The 16,253-nt window shown below is 41.1% G+C and overlaps 1 protein-coding gene across 2 annotated transcripts in view; it reads right to left on the bottom strand.

Moving 5' to 3' along the window:
• The window catches only part of micall2b (mical-like 2b), a 63,956-nt gene that overhangs the window by 31,706 nt on the left and 15,997 nt on the right, over positions 1-16,253 (bottom strand). The window contains exons 7-16 of one of the 2 annotated variants that reach the window (XM_036543507.1): positions 15,001-15,191; positions 14,723-14,789; positions 14,081-14,277; positions 13,083-13,147; positions 12,372-12,495; positions 9,760-9,862; positions 9,486-9,559; positions 7,990-8,104; positions 7,456-7,502; positions 4,575-6,102 (exon numbers count right to left, since the gene is read on the bottom strand). In XM_036543507.1, coding sequence (XP_036399400.1) covers positions 6,017-6,102; positions 7,456-7,502; positions 7,990-8,104; positions 9,486-9,559; positions 9,760-9,862; positions 12,372-12,495; positions 13,083-13,147; positions 14,081-14,277; positions 14,723-14,789; positions 15,001-15,191 — 1,069 coding nt within the window. In that variant the 3' untranslated portion in view covers positions 4,575-6,016. Of the gene's footprint in view, positions 1-4,574; positions 6,103-7,455; positions 7,503-7,989; positions 8,105-9,485; positions 9,560-9,759; positions 9,863-12,371; positions 12,496-13,082; positions 13,148-14,080; positions 14,278-14,722; positions 14,790-15,000; positions 15,192-16,253 lie in introns of those variants that run through there. The other variant, XM_036543499.1, reaches the window with a different exon arrangement.

Raw genomic sequence — 16,253 nt, 5'->3', positions numbered from 1 at the left:
GAAAAGCTGAATCTACTGCTTCTGATTCACATACATTCTTTTATTATTACAGTAATAATGCCAGCAATTATCACCATCATCTTCACCATTTGTTATTACTCTGACAACTTTGTTGTTGTTTTTATTATTGATTTTAGTGCCTCTAATCCCTCTGACAAGAAAGACAAAATTATTTTCCTCCACAGTAAGTTCGGAATCCCTTTCAGGATTCTGTTAAAAGGCTTAAAATGTCACATAAATGCCATATCCGAGACTCTTGCAAATATGTGGGTTTTTAAAGAAGATGTTCAAGCATTAAAAGCTACCTGAAATTGATGAGGTTAATATTCTTATCATAGCTTCAAGGTGCGAGGAATGTGAATATTAACCAACAATGGTTTCTGAAAACACACGTTTCAGCATGACTCTGTGCATTATCGGGTCTCACAAGGCCTTAGGTCTACTGTAAACACAGATAAACTCGTTAATTGTTCAGCATCATATAATGCACTTATGGAGATGCAAACATCGTGCAAACGCAGAGATCCACTGCAGTTTCAATTTATGGGCTGTGTGGAACATTTTTACAGAGGATTTAATACCTAAAACTAGTGAGAGTTTCACCAGAAAAAAACACACATAATTCAGAATCTGGTTATGGAATTTCCAACTGCAGCATGAACGATGGATCACAGATGGAAGAACAGAATGAATGTGACGGGCATGTCATCTGTCTTTTGGCACCTTCGCCTCAGGCACCACAAATGAGAGGCATTAAAGATCAAAATCATGTGTGCCACCCAAAATAGATCCAGTTCAGTGGCAAGAGGAAATACACAAATTCTGGTGCTGAGAAAAAATCCCCCCCCCCCCCCCCCATTAGTAAGATGTCACCACTGCCATTGTACATTAACAATATGGCCTGATAGGTGCTGAGCACTTTTTCGCTGCAGGTTTTGACAATGCTGTGTTGTCAGGTTGCACATTTTGATACTGGCGCAATGAAAAGGCCTGTCATCAGATCCTTCAGAGGCGCAGGAGATTGCTGAGGTTTCTGCTTCGCAGCCTCAAAATGTTTAGGAGCTCTTCTGTGCTGGGTGCACAGAGGTCTACACCACAATGGTAAGAGAGGGAACAGAATGGAGGCACAGTCGATAGAATTCTTCTTCCATACTAGATCGTTGATGGCATGAGTTCTTATCGTGTTGCACAACTTGGTGAGCAAATCTTTCAAATATCACTACGATTAAATCAAAACAGTGGTTATTGCCAATGGAAGCCCGCAGTTTCCTACCACTTCCTTTCCATCCGCAAGCACAATTACAAAAATAGAGCATATCTGCTAAAGAGAGGAGCATAAATAGCGGGTATGTATTAGAGAGCACACTATTCTGCATGTTTAATGGATTGTTATGGATATCATCTTATATGGGTTTTGTGTCAATGCAAATCAGAGGTAACACAAGTAATCCACTGAGCCAGTCCTTGGTGTGGTTAGAATAAGACATTAGCATTTGTTAGAATTGCAATTTGTGGTTGAAACTCGGTAATTTGTATTGTGGGGGATTTTTACTGATCCATAATGCCAGAAAAAGGGATAAGGGCAGAGAGAGTTTCCAAGGCCAGTACATGTAGTACACAAATCGACCCTAGTATCCCTATAAAATTAAAGAACTCACAATGGGGTGGGGCAGTAACTTGGGCTGGATCCTGCCATCACACTAAATACACAGCAACATTAGAATTGCTTAGGGAAGTGAAATTATGCATCTGAAGCAGATGAAACCAGTACTTGTCAAGACTCACAGTCATGCACTTTGCCATTTTACAGACTACTGATAGCTTATACACACATTTTTCTTCATGAAAATCATATTTACTGGTGGCTTTCTGAACTATTCTGCGACTGTGAATGATAACAGATAGAGTGGATTATTTCTGTAAAAATGAATTCAACACCGAAAGTGAGCAATGATATTTCAAACACAATTCAAGCCACTGCACAGTGATGAGAATCAAATTTCATGCCCAGATTACAAACTAAAACAAAGAAAACAGAGACACAATATGTGTGACTGAATTACTGACACTTACCACATCTGAATGAAATAAAATATCTGCTAGACTGGTAATACTGACAAGGATGCAACCCAAATCTAAAAGATGAGATCAAAATGTGCATCCTGTGACCTTGAACTGGTATCACACACAATCTCAGAATATGCTTTTTAAATGTGGCTGTCGTTTAGGATGAAATGCATAATTAAAGCAACAAAGGCGTCTTCCTCTCAGTGTCTTTGTCCCAGAATCTGCCCGCGTAGAGCACGCCTCTTCTTTTGTACAAATATTATGATGATCTCGATGATGAAAGTGCTGGCTCTTCTGCCTGGATGGCCAATAATTAAAAGCAAGTCTCTTGTTTACTCGACAGTGCTAATGATCCTGATGAAATTACCTCTGGGATCATAATTATAGTAACTGGCTGCAGAGACTACAAGGAGAATGGCACTGAGTGTGAGACTCACAGTGAGGGAAGTGACAGAGGAAAACTCACAAACAGCCCCTCAAAATGGGCCTTTTCACCCAGCCTTTGAGTTTCGACGACCACAGACCAATGTTTACCAGACTATTTTTAAGCCCTCTGAAAATATTAGGATACTACGCTGGTGTTCCTTTGTCTTTGTATGGTGTCAGTTTTATGGCGATTTGGCAAGCTGCATGTGTAACACAATCGCTGTATTGTTGGCAAAGTATGAGCAAAATGATTACTTTTGACGGTAACTTCAGTGTCTTGTTGTTGCTCTACACTGACGTACTGGACTGGGGCATTTTCATTGCTTTACAAACAGACACAGCATTGGAGAAATGCTCCATTGTGCCTCAGCAGCAGCAATTATGCCCTCCCTCTTGAAATGTGTTTAATCCAAAACAAGTTTTCCGTGCATTCATTTATGCAGGTTTTGTGACAGATAGCTTCATTTACCCTTCAAAAAAATAAAAAAAATAAAAATGTTTTCCCCAGTAATGGTCTTTAGTAGGAAGAATGCTGCCTGGACACAAGCACTCACCGCGATGGTTTTAATTTCCAGCATCAGACATTCACTGGAGGAATTGTTTTACTTATGAATATTAATGCCCCTCTAAGTCGAGGCTGTTGTAATGCCTATTTGTCGTCAGGAGCTTCACAAATCAGGTCCTACTCCTGTTAAAACCATGTATTAGACACCCCCTGACATTAAACCCTCGCCTTTGATTCCTAATTGCAGAAGCACAAGCATTTGCAGAAGATGGAACGCAAAGCTTTAATTAACTCTTATATCACCCATATTCAGCTTTGATTGTCACTCATACCGCACGCCACGTTCAGCCCTCGCGTACCCAGCCCCCCACCTTCACCTGGCAGCCAGCTCCTCTCACCAGCTATAAAGATGGCAGAGCAAACGAGACAACAGAAATGCAAAGGAGACGCTGGGAAGAAAAGTGTTTTTGGGCAGGCAGGACAGTCAGAAAAAAACAGACTAATTGGGAGCAAAATCCTTTTTTCTATCAAGCTCTCACATGAATTAAGACATCAGACTGATGAAAGCCTGAGTACTTCCAAAAGGGAATGATGATGGCCCATCAATGCATAACGAATAACCCATCAATACATAAAGAGCCGATTTTTCCATACGAGTCGAATATCCGACTTGCATGGGACCTGAATGAAGGTTAACAGACTTTTTTGGGCTGCAAACCTTCAACTCACCTGATATAGGCCTATTAATTTGTTAAACACTAACTGACACAGACAGTTAAACGTGTGCCAGTGCTGTGATTGAGCGCGTATCCAAGACCTGGTGAGAAGCCATTTGGACTTTGTGAATCGCAAACAACCGCTGCTGCCCCCTGCTGGCCACAGACAACTTGGAGAATAGATCTGTTTTTCACTTTAACAAATCCGCCTCTAACAAAGAAATGCATCAGTGGACAAAAAGGCAGCCCTGACACCTGCACAAAGTCAAACTTCTACAGAATTTCCTCTTTTAAATAAATATCTACAGTGCAGAGAGGAAAACCCTTGCAGAACCATGAGATTAACATGTTTCCTTGGAAAAAGTGTGATCGCCTGATTTTCTGTTGAACCAATTGAAAAAGAAACCAAATATAAACAGCGGTTTTAAAACAATGCAGTTTTTGGAATGATAAGCAAAAAGTGTTCTTACATGACAAGTACGAAGCCTCACAATATGCCAGCGTTCACATTCATCTCCCTTTATTCATTTCAAATTTACAAGGAGGCCAACATGAAAATCAAATAATTTGGGAATAAGAGACACACACCTTATTGAGTCAGGGAAATAGCTGCACATTTACACCCCCGAAAAAGGTAGTTTTGTATTAAAGGTTTTATTTGACAGTAAACAAGTAAAACACAAACACACACATACATGTACATTCCTTTTGAATTCCTTTCTGATGACAATTCTAAAACATTCAGACTAAAAGTGTGAAATACCTGTGTAAAATCCTTATGCATAAAACGATCTTAGAAACAGTAGATTCATTCACCACAGATCAGAGTATTATTTTTGTTGCCTTTATTCTTATCGTTGTCTCCTAATCCTGAAAATGATACTTTACAATGACAATGCCTGCACTGCAGTTCACACAATGTCACAACTTCCCGCCTAACTTGGAACATAATAGCAGAAAAAAATTTAATGAAAATGAGCAATATAAATAGATCATTACAGTCTAGATTTAATGCGCCTTTAACAAACTGATTAATGGTCTTGCATCTACAGAGCTGGGATTTGCATCACATACAAAACTAGTGAAACAATTAAATGACAGAACTGTGGCCAATTTAGTCTGGGCTGTCAGGTTCCTCTACAATTAACCCCACACTGCCACCTTCTGATTAAATGGCGCTAGTAATCCTACTACCATTTCCTTGTCAAACCAACACACAGGGAAAGCAATTTGGACTGTTTTTCTATTCAGCTTCACTGATTTACTCTGCTCTGGAAAGTTATTCTCATTAAAATACAGCCATTCACATCAAACATTAAATTTCCCAGTTTGAGGGCCCTTATCATTCAATTGCTTATTTCTTTCAGATCCAATATGAATCAAGACAACATGGAACATTCCTTCTTTTCCACTGTCATTGCTTAATCTGGACTACTTTTTGCAATAAAAACTAGAAAAAATACTATGACATCCTAGCTCCTTTACAAAGTATATGGTGACATACAATGTGTGCTCCTGTGCTGCTGGATTGCAGACAGTTACTGTTGATCCACATTGAAAAGAAAACAAAGCTGACAACAACACAAGACTCTATCCAGTGTCAATCAACAATAAAGACCAAAGACACCTTTTATTGCCGACAAATTATGATTTTCAGAGTTCATCTCAGACCACACAAAACTAGGCCCTGGCATGAAGTGCCAATTATAAGAAAAGAATTAAACGGATACAAAACCACTCAAAAACAAGATTATGTGCATTAAAAAGTGCCGTTTGACCCACTGCCAGCGTTCCATTTTGCTAAGATTGTAAACATGTTTAATCTGGAGAACTGAGGAGTGCAATGAATCATCGGAAACGGTGAGCAGAATGAGCGCACGACGACTCACTGAGGCGACAGAATTAGAAGCGGTGTCTGTTTGATATTCGAAAATCCCTTTTAATCTTAAAGCGCTGAGATTACCACAGACGCCCGAATCATATGGAATCGCAGCTCACAGTGACACTGTTGTGGGTAATTAGCCAGTAATTCGTTTGTTTGTGCATTGGGCAGCGGATTCACGTCGCAAGCTAGGGGGACCCAACATATGCCGTTCCAGAGAGCACATCATGGATGTCACCAATATGGGGCCCCCCCCCTTTGCTGGAACATCAGCAAAGCTCTGGTCGATTACGTCCTGCCTTTTTGCTTCTGAAGTGTGAAGGAGCACTCAGGGCCGCAACGGAGTGTTGAAACAAAGAGACGAAATGAGAGAGACGACGGCCTGCAGGACATTCCCAGTACATCCAGTTCCCTCAATGATCAGTCCTCCACGACCTCCTTCTTACTCTTCCACCCAAACAACTTTTTAATGTTAGACTTTTTCTTGTTTTTGTCTTTCTTTATATCTGTTTAAAAAATAGAAAGAAAAAAAATTGCAAATATACGAATGTAATGACAAAGGAAGAATGTTTCTTGTCCTTAAAGCACAATTCAGCAAGGCCATAAATGCTTCATAGGAACACATGTACAGACATGCAACCACAAGCACCTATCTGAAGTAGGGGTTGAGCATTCTGGTCTGTGATAGGTTAATAATGCCACTTCATCCTCAGAAGCGCTAAATCAGAGCAAGATCACTAGATTATGGACAGAGGCCGGGGACTGTACACCAAAGCGAAACATTTCCCATAGGACTGCAGGGGGAGTTAGAGAAGAGACCACAGAGGACAGTGGATGCAAGGTCTCAAAGCTCTGGAGCTTTAGAGCTACAGCACACAAAGCCAGCTAACAAAGGCAGAGGCGGGGGGAATAGCCAAAGCACAAGACCTTTTGTGACAGCAGCATGGGCTTGTTCTGCTTGCCTGCAAGGACAGCCACATCTCATGTCATGACCTCTACTCTGAGGAATGCATAACCCTGGCTACTGAGGAAGGAAGCTATGCATTGACTGCTTTGCCAGGAAAATGATGAATATACCAAAGACACTGCTTCCACCAGCTTTTATTAAACATAGTTGCACATCATATGTTCGACCCTGATAATGTGTTGAAGCCCAGCTCTCAACAGCAATCACTCATGCATAAGGACAGACTGTATGTATTATGAGAATGTGTTACATATGTGCCCTGAAATGGCCAGCACTGACTACTGAACAAACAACTAAAACTAATCAAAATGAGCGGCATGTTATGCCTTTGCTAAGTAAATACAGACATTTTTTAAATGACCAAAGGTCTCCCAGTAGAGCAGTGCTAACTAAAACTATGAATTTCACTATGAATTTTAATAGAATTTTTGCATTTCATAGTTTGCCGTTTTCAATCATGAATTGCAAATGAGTGCAACATTTGACTACATTATAAAAAAGGTTAACTTAAGTTGATCAATTATACATAATGGCAAGCATGCATTTTCCCAATATGCATTTTGATTTAAAAAAAGGAAAAGAAAAAAGGTAAATCATTAGATATGGGCTACTCCATCCAGGGTCCATTATGGGTCATTAGTACAAAATGGAATTCATAACTTCTCTGTAATACACATTTACTCTTTTGAATCATCGGAAAGTAGCTGGATAAACATATACTCATTATATGCAAGCATCAGAGTTAACGGATGGATGTAAGTGGTAACCGAATGAGATTCTGCTAAAGTTAAAATGCAATTATTTAGTTCCAAATGTAAATTAGCTCTTGCTGTGTTTTCTGATACCTGAGACTATGTGCTTTGTAATCTTAATAGATCATTCATAGACTCACCCAAGTTCTGCATCAATTGATTCAACTGCTGGTCTTCCTCCTCTTCCCTAGAACATATCAAGACAAACAAAACATAAAGCATCTATATATGCTTCTATAGATTTTTTTTTTTACTTTCCATAAACACCACAAGTTTTTAATGTTTACTGGCATTGTAATTTAATGTAATTCTTTTTTCCTTTTCATTCACCTAACAAACACACACATGTAAGTCCAATCTGAATAAACAGCTGAGATATACTGACATTCCCTTTCCAACAAATAAGAATAAATCAGACAGATACTTACTACAGATATATTTATATATTCTCATTTACCTTAAGCGTGGCAGTAAATATTGCATTTATCAAGGAAATGCCACACAAAGTAGCACTTTTCCTTCTCTGAATAACAAAATGGCAACTGTAATGCAGTGAAGTGCTCACAGATGCAGATGGACCCAGGGGCAGACACAGGCTGGTATACAAAGACAGGAGGACAGCAATGCAGAGACAGAGGGACAAAGTTAAGCAAGCTGACACAACCAAGCCTAACCTCAGTCTGTCCTCATCCAGCCCTTCCACAATGGCGTTTCTATCATTGACGATCTCCACCAGCTTCTCCATCAGCTCCTCCTCCCGTTTCTTGTCTGCAGCAGTCTTAAGGTGCTCTGAGATAAACGGAAAAAAAACAACTTGAGACTGGGCTGATAGCTTTAAAAACTGTTTAAACACCATCCCAATATACTGAATGTACTACCATCCCAATGTACTGAATCCAAAGCAGGCCATGACTGCACCTTAAACAGGGGACTGAAACACTTAAGGAAATATCCAGCTGTTCAGACAGGTTACACATGTGTCTATTAGGCGTGAGATGATTCTTCAGGTATCAACCTTAGAACCGTATTCACAATGTACCACAGGTTTGAGTGCCATATCGCTTTTATAAAACAGATCCAAAATTAGCTATTCAGCTATGCACAATAGGATATTAGCAAGTTGATTTGACTACACAAAGCTGCCAATGAAAGTAGTGCCTAGCTTGTTACGATACTTTCCTAACATTGTGTAATTGGTGCTGCTGAATGCTCTAGCTAGCCAGTGAAAGATCTGGCTAACAAGCTGGATTTTAGGACATTTGTTTCTTTCACATTAATATTTCACAGGAAACAGAGTTCAGCTGTTGGCTTACTACAAGAACTATCTGCTTTTCAAAAGAGATGGTAAACGTTTCAGTCTTCTTTAAGCTAACTTACCTCTTAGTGATGTGGAATGAATCCTTTACAATATTTGTTTGTCATTATGCAATGATATTAAAACAATGTATGATAATTCCATTTACTTGTGGTACATCAGTGAATACTATCACAAAGTAGAACCTACACAGACCAACAGGAACAGTGTAACGCAATTATTTTCCAAAGTACTTTTGGTCATAGTACTGCTGAGTACTGATGGACAGAACAAGTAAAGCAAGTAAAAGTTCCATTGATATGGTATTTTTGGAAAAAAAGATGTAAATTACATTCCAGCCAGTTTTAACTTAAGTCATGTGGTAATTACATTTTGAGGTATGTTTTCATGGCCATGAAACACTTTGTCATTTTATAATGTGCAAAATTTGGAAAAATGATATTTTGTCTCATATTTCAATCTTTCAGGCGGCAGGGTAGCATACTGGTAAGGAGCAAGGCTTGTAACAAAAATGACTGCCGGTTCGATTCCCCATTAGGGCACTGCTGCTTTACCCTGGGCAAGGTACTTAACCCACAATTGCCTCAGCAAATATCCAGCTGTATAAATGGGTAACATGTAAAAATTGTAATCTGTGAGTTTCTCTGGATAAGAACGTCTGCTAAATGACAACAATGTAATGTAAAGTGTCATGCCTAATAACTATATATGAATGCATGTTACATAAGTCACACAGTAACAAGCGGTGGGCTAAGCAAACAGATGTGATGTGCTGCACTGTAGTGTCCGGTGAGCCGTGGAACAGTGAAGTGCTGGTGAGGATCCTCTGTCAGAGACAGCGCTTTGTCGGATCACCTGGCTTTTCTATCAATCTCCGCAGCTCTTCTTCCACACCTGGCTGCTGCTCCTCTAAATCTTGGGTCTTTGCACTGAAGAAACAAACCACAACTGCATATAACTATCCAGACTGCGATTACACCCATATGCAGTGCTGATTTTCATGAATCATCTTCTGTCACGGGTATAAACCTTGAGTGAACAGCAATGCCTGCTGGTGAGTACAAAGCAAACAGAGGATTCGCTCCTGTTTTGATTAAAAAAATACTTAATAAATAATGCAGTATCTTACATGTAGACCAGCTCAGACTCCCTCCTCATGTAAACCTGCTTTTGTCGGATCAGGTTGAACCAGTCCACCATCAACTCGTCCACTGAGGTGTCCTCTGCCCCCTCTGCAAAACAAAGACAAAGTCAATGTAGACTGTGGGGCGTGTCACCGCCAAAAAAAAAAAAAAAAAAAAGGTCATATCGCTTAAACACAGACGATAAGGAAGTTTCAAGGGTTTGTTCCGCAGGAAGGCATTAACTACATAAAAACTTTATAACCTCATTTCTTTAATATAAAGAACGCCATTACGAACGTTATCATGGTGGAGAAAATTGAGAAACTTCAATTCTTTAATAGTTTCACTTTCATATAAATCCTACCAGGAAAGCATGCAAACTAATGTAGCAGTGAGATTTTAATTGAACATTTCTCCTGGTCAGCGCACACACTCAATGCCTTTAATAACGGAGTAGGCAGGGCTGGGACTGAGGCGCGAATACCATGAGGCCTTTATTAAATTTGTGCGCCTGTTATCAATTGGACAGGTGACTGGAGCGGCGAGTCTGGGCGCCTAGATAATATCGCCTGCATGCCGACACCGGGCTCCTTTCAAGGTCATAGCAGGCAGGGCAATCACACTTCCTCCTCCTCCTCCTCCTCCTGCTCTGCGGCCGGCCACTCTATTTCCATCCTTTACCTCAATCCCGCAGAGAGGAGAGGCTATCAGGAAGGGAACAGGGGCGACTCTTTGTGCCTCGCTCACCACTCGGCTCATTTGGCTCTGGCTGTTGGAAATTGAACAGTTTTTGGGTCACACCCCTTCAGGCTACACTGGAACCCCAATCTAAGCCCCAGATGGGGCCCCCCTTGTCTCCCTTGGTTCGGCAGGGGAGCACAGCGCCCAGGCCACCGAGACAGGCGCACACACGCACACATACATATGTATACGCACACACACACATACAAACTGGGGCCACTCATTTAATTTGTCAAGGGCTGAAATAATACAGTACATCAAATCCATGGACTGACCATAGACTGTACAGCTTTACCAACTTTACCAGCCTGGGAAATAAATGATCTCAGGGGGAATCAAATGTCCTACAAATTACATCTGTCCTCAAACTACTGTAGCATTCCCAAAATGCTCTGCACCAATTGCCAAAGTCCCACAGTGCCAATTTAATCTTGATCGTCTTCATAACCGGTGGTCGCATTAACGCAGAATCTTGCATTATATGCACAGGGAATTTTAATGAAATGCAGAAAAATAATTCCCTTGTGTTTACGAACCAGCAGTTTCATCACTAATAATTTTCAACTTGTCTGGATGTTCTCTGCTCCCAGTGAATTCTCCTCTTCCTGGAGACAGGCAGAGATTACAAGAGACATGGCATGCACAAGAGCTGGGAGATTATCAGATGCATAGTGTCAATGAGTGGGCGGGTCCAGCACTCATTACTGCACCTCTGACCGACAGTTTGTCAGGTTCAGTGGCAACTTCTATGAGAAATCTGTGTTGGATGTTCAACCATTGATCATCAGGGAGTGAAGAAACTGAACATATTTTGAAGTGTCATCAAAATAATAGCATTATTCAAGAAGGGAGCCAAGGACAGCAGTGGAGGGCAGTTAGCTGTAGGAGTTCTCTTGTTTAAGCAAAATATGACATCCTGGTTGAGATGCTGTTGCCATATTTGACCCTTGGATCCTAGCCCACAACCCTCCTCATCAGAAGTCTAAATGTATGGTGTAAGCAATACCTGTAAGCAGATACCTAAGCAATACAGTGTAAACAATACAGAAATGTTTACTTTTACAAACTGTGAGTTTATGACACGATATATGCATCTATTAGAATAATCAGTCATTAGAATAATCAATGATGGGGGAAAGATAAAAAAAAAAAAAATAAAAAAAAAACTTGACATGTAGTCTTCCCGGAAGTGCAGGTGGCATATATTTTGAAAATGCATACATTGTAAGGTTGGTTGATCTCCCGGACCTAGAGCTTTTGGCACACACTTAGCGCTGATTTAAACCCACTTTGGAGTAACAAACCATAAAATGTCTTTTGGAACAGAATATTCCACAATCAGAATTGACTCTGTCCTTCAGGTCTCTTCCTGCGTTTTGTGTTTGTGTCGAGGTTATTCAGATATCACCCTGAGGACAGTCTCCCTAATGTCTGTCAGCTTCTAAAACTCAAAACGCTGAGGACATTTTTACTTGATGATCAGGTCAGCCTATCCACATCCCACCGTCCTCCGAGGTCTCAACTCATTTCCTGGTGTCCCAGCCCGTGTGGTAATGTATTGCTTGAGATCCAAAGCACAACACAGTAATCACCCGGCTGAATGCTGTGTATATATGTCGATATTAAAGTGTGACAGCGCCTGTGTAAAACGCATCCCCTAATGCAAATCTCTCTCCCTGGACGAAGGGCGCCCCTTGTCTTATTGTCAGCTCCAGTCAGTCAGCAATCAAGGAGCTGGCTGTGGAGATGGGGAGGAAAGTGAAGGGGTGTGTGTGTGTGTGTGTGTGTGTGTGTGTGTGTGTGTGTGTGTGTGTGTGCGCATTGGGGGGGTTAGAAAGGGGGTGGCCATGTGTTTTTTTTTTCCCCAACCTCTTACCTTGCTCACAGAGACGAAGCTGTTTCTCCATCTCTATCCCTTTCTTCTCTAAATCATTCAGATTGTTCTCAATATCCTTCAGTTCTTTCAGGATGTCTTCCTTAGGGATGTAGTCTGGCTTGGTCTAAAAAAAAAAATTATATTTTAATTAAGGTATACTATATATACATAATGGCCTATCCTACTGCATTTCATTGGGAGTTTTTGGACTTGACCACAAACACACATTTCAGTTTAACTGTATAAATACAAAGTAAATAAATAATAATAATGATAATGAAAACATCCTTCCTCTTCTTTGAAAAGCCAGCTTTTCCTTCTGATGGAATTACACATTTGCCTTTGATATGCTCAGTTTTGTGCTTTTTTCCAACAGAACCATAGATGACAAATTTGCAACTTGTGGCCTGTAAATTAATTTTTCAGATGTATTACCATAATATGTAAAAACCCTGCAGGAAGGTAAAGTACCAGTCATGGGGAAAAAAAGACACTTCATGGAGAACTGTACATCTTGTTGACGCCAATTTAATTAATTCTTTCAAGGTTTTGTCTCCTGTGCATTTTATCTAAAGATAATATTGTCCCCAGGCTGCTTTATCTACACCGCTCTAAATAAGCTCCTGCCAATTTTACCCACCCCCCTCATATACACACACATCAGCTAGTCATGTAGCACACTGCAGTATAATTAATATGTTAAAAACTTACCTTGGGTGACTTCACTTCAGGCTGGGAGGCATTCGTGGATGATGAACCCTTCCCATTTTTAAAGCCTTAAAAAGACAGATGAATAAATTAGTTCTAATGGAAAAACCGATCGCTGCCTTTATTGCATCATTCATAAAGTTCCACATTCAGGCTCAATTAAAAAAGGTCTCACTTCCAGGAAACCAGACTGGATAATACAAGGCGTCTATAACTGGTCTAGGTGACCAAGATAGATCATTACCTTTCAGAACAGAATTTAAGGCACTGATTTTTGAAAGAGGGTGATAAAGCTTTTATGCAAAGTTCAGTTGGGTAATGCCATACAATGTGTGGACCATACACTTCAATGGTATGGAAATACAGACAGGTAGGCAGCAGTGTGGTGTAGTGGTAACGAACAGGGCTTGTAACCAAAAGGTTGCCACTGCGATTCCCCACTGGGCCACTGCTGTTGTACCCTTGGGCAAGGTACCTGACCTACAATTGCCTCAGTAAATATCCAGCTGTTTAGATGGGTAACATGTAAAACTGTAACCTAAGTACCTATTTCTCTCAGGATAAGAGTGTCTCCAAAATGCCAGTACAGTAATGTTATATATGTAACATTGGTTTGCTTTAGTAGCTGTCTGTCTGCCTGTCTGTCACCAGAGAGACAGAGAGACTGCCTTGCCAACATTCCACTGAAACAACACCTCCAAATCAGCTTCTACTGAGTGCACACTGTCAGAGCTGTGAAAAGCCAGTTCCCTTTAAGAGGAGCTTTTATGCTCTTGCAGCGAGGTTTCTACCAGGCCACAGGCGGCAATAAATAAACAACAGCGCTCACTGGCATCGCCCATCATTTACATACCCTGTTGGAGCTCATTTGCTGCTAAGCTGTAGTGCAGCGCATGAAAGAAAAGGTTATATGAAAGCTTTCATGCCATGCTGCCTTATCACCAAAGAGCAATAGAACTACTGTGGTGGTGATAGAGGCACCGAGGAGAGTGAGGCCTTACCACAACTTTCAGACCCATTGTGCGAGGGCTTGGGAGACAGTGCTCTTTGATTGCCGAGTGTGGTGGGAGGGGTGCTGATGGAGAGCCCAGTGGGCTTCTGGGGCTGAGTGGGGGCAGGGCCGCTGGGTGTGGGCTTTGAGGGGGCCAAAATCTTCTTTGTCTCTATGGTGAATGAAGGTTCTTTAGACTCTGTGGTCCTGCAGGAGAAAACAGAGGCACAACGTCAGGAGATAATGGCCCGTCTTCAGCTGCAGCAGGACCCCTGAATGGACAACAGCGTCACACCGCTCTCTCACCTCTGGAATTTAGGGGGGTTCAAAACGGAGCTACAGGACAAAGGTCATCGGGGGAACTCAATGTACTGGTTTGGTGTTGCATTAGGGGTAGGCTCAGATGCGGCACTCCGTGGGTCTTGTATGGATCGGGGAGAGGGACAGTGGCTGAACTCTCAGCCAGTCAATCATTACAGAGATGGGCGAAGCGGGAGGGCACAACCGGCTGGAGGATGAAGGCACACAAGGCCTGACTGTGAGCTCTCTAGACCTGAAGTTGCTGTCGTCTTTTCGTTTTCACCCATGTGACCATGCCCTCTTACCCTAAAGTGAGTTAGAAGTGTCAGAAATATGAATGAAAACTACTTACTTTGGTCCCTTAGAAACAGGCTTCAGTTTAGAGCGCCAATCTGCTGGAGACTCCGAGCTATTGAGATCTGTTGCATAAGAAAAATATAAGAGTAAATTTGGGGGAAACACAGGCTTTTGCTTACCAGAAAATTATGATTATACACATTACAAAAGAACATGATCCCTACACTTGCGTAAAGGTTAACCATTCAGTTGCTTTGCTGCAGTTTACTGCAGTTATCTTGGTCATCACCTTAGCTCTGATTACCTTCAGGAATCTGCAAATATAAATCTTACCTTTGATGTTTGAGGAGAAGGTACTCTGTGGTCTAGGAGCCTCCTTGCTATTGGTCTTCATCCAGAGTGGCCCTGTGGTGGCTGTTGCTGTGTTGACACGAGGCGAGGGTTCGACCGGCTTCAGTCCTCCCAGGCCAGGGCTCTTCTGATCCCTCTCCCAGCTGGGGGCTTCAGCAGGTTTATTCCCATACCTGCAGCAAATTTTCCAATTACGTACACAAGTCAGACATCAGCAACAAACAGCTTAGAATGAAGCTGCCAAAGCAGCAAGTGTCCAAACACCCAGATATGAACCTAATAAAAACCAACATCAGACCTCGGGAATTCCTGTGTAATTTGTCAGTCTTTAAATAGAGATTTTCAATGCTTTTCCTTGAATCTCTCAAAGCTGAGTTACAAATAAATCCCTTTTTTCATTTGTTTATTGGTATTTTGGCAAAAACTGCTGACATGACACCGGCTTTTGTCAAATTTCCAAAACACAAACCCCCAGACGAAATAAAACTTCAGCCTGCAAGCCATTTCAGAAACCGTTAATTAAAAAAAAAAAAAAAATAAACGAAATAAAGGTAAGCTAATATAACACCTAAAAGAGAGCAACCTGCACATTCATTCCCAGCAGCAGGCAATGAACAGATGCAGAGTGGGGGTGGACAATAATATCACTACCAACAGGCTGCTTTGCACATTAAAGGAGAGAGATAAGAAGGAACACTGCACTTAGGTTTAGAGTAACCCTTGATTGTTCATTCACAAACAAAGTTACTAATTAAGATTTGGTAAGAAATCCCTCCTAAATCTGGTCTGTGATGCCTGGTATTAAAAGGGCTTACCAGATTACAGCTCAAAACAGCCCGGGTCCCTGAAGTGCTGAGGAAGTTATGCAGTGACTATGTTCACATCCAAGCAGCAAGAAATGAGCAAGCCTCAGCTACCTTTCATCTCTCTCCATCTTCACACATCTCACTCTCCCTCTCTAAACCACATCTTTAGGCAGCTCACTCTCAGTATGAAACCACAGCTTACAACCACCACAAGTTTTTAAAAATATTCCGGCTTTTATAACCAAGTATGCCAACAAATCTACATGCAGTACCATATGCAATACTTATATTTCGATATACATTTACAAAATAAGGTTTCAATTGTCCAACACACCCTTTTGCCTCTTCAAATATATGCTCATTGCAGTCTCTTATTTACAATCATTTTGCCTTTCCAAATTGGTAAAGACTGTTCCAAAACCAACATTT

Source organism: Megalops cyprinoides, chromosome 1 (assembly GCF_013368585.1).
Source record: "Megalops cyprinoides isolate fMegCyp1 chromosome 1, fMegCyp1.pri, whole genome shotgun sequence".
Classification (NCBI taxonomy): Eukaryota; Metazoa; Chordata; class Actinopteri; order Elopiformes; family Megalopidae; genus Megalops; species Megalops cyprinoides.
This window is presented reverse-complemented; position numbering and strand designations above follow the sequence as displayed.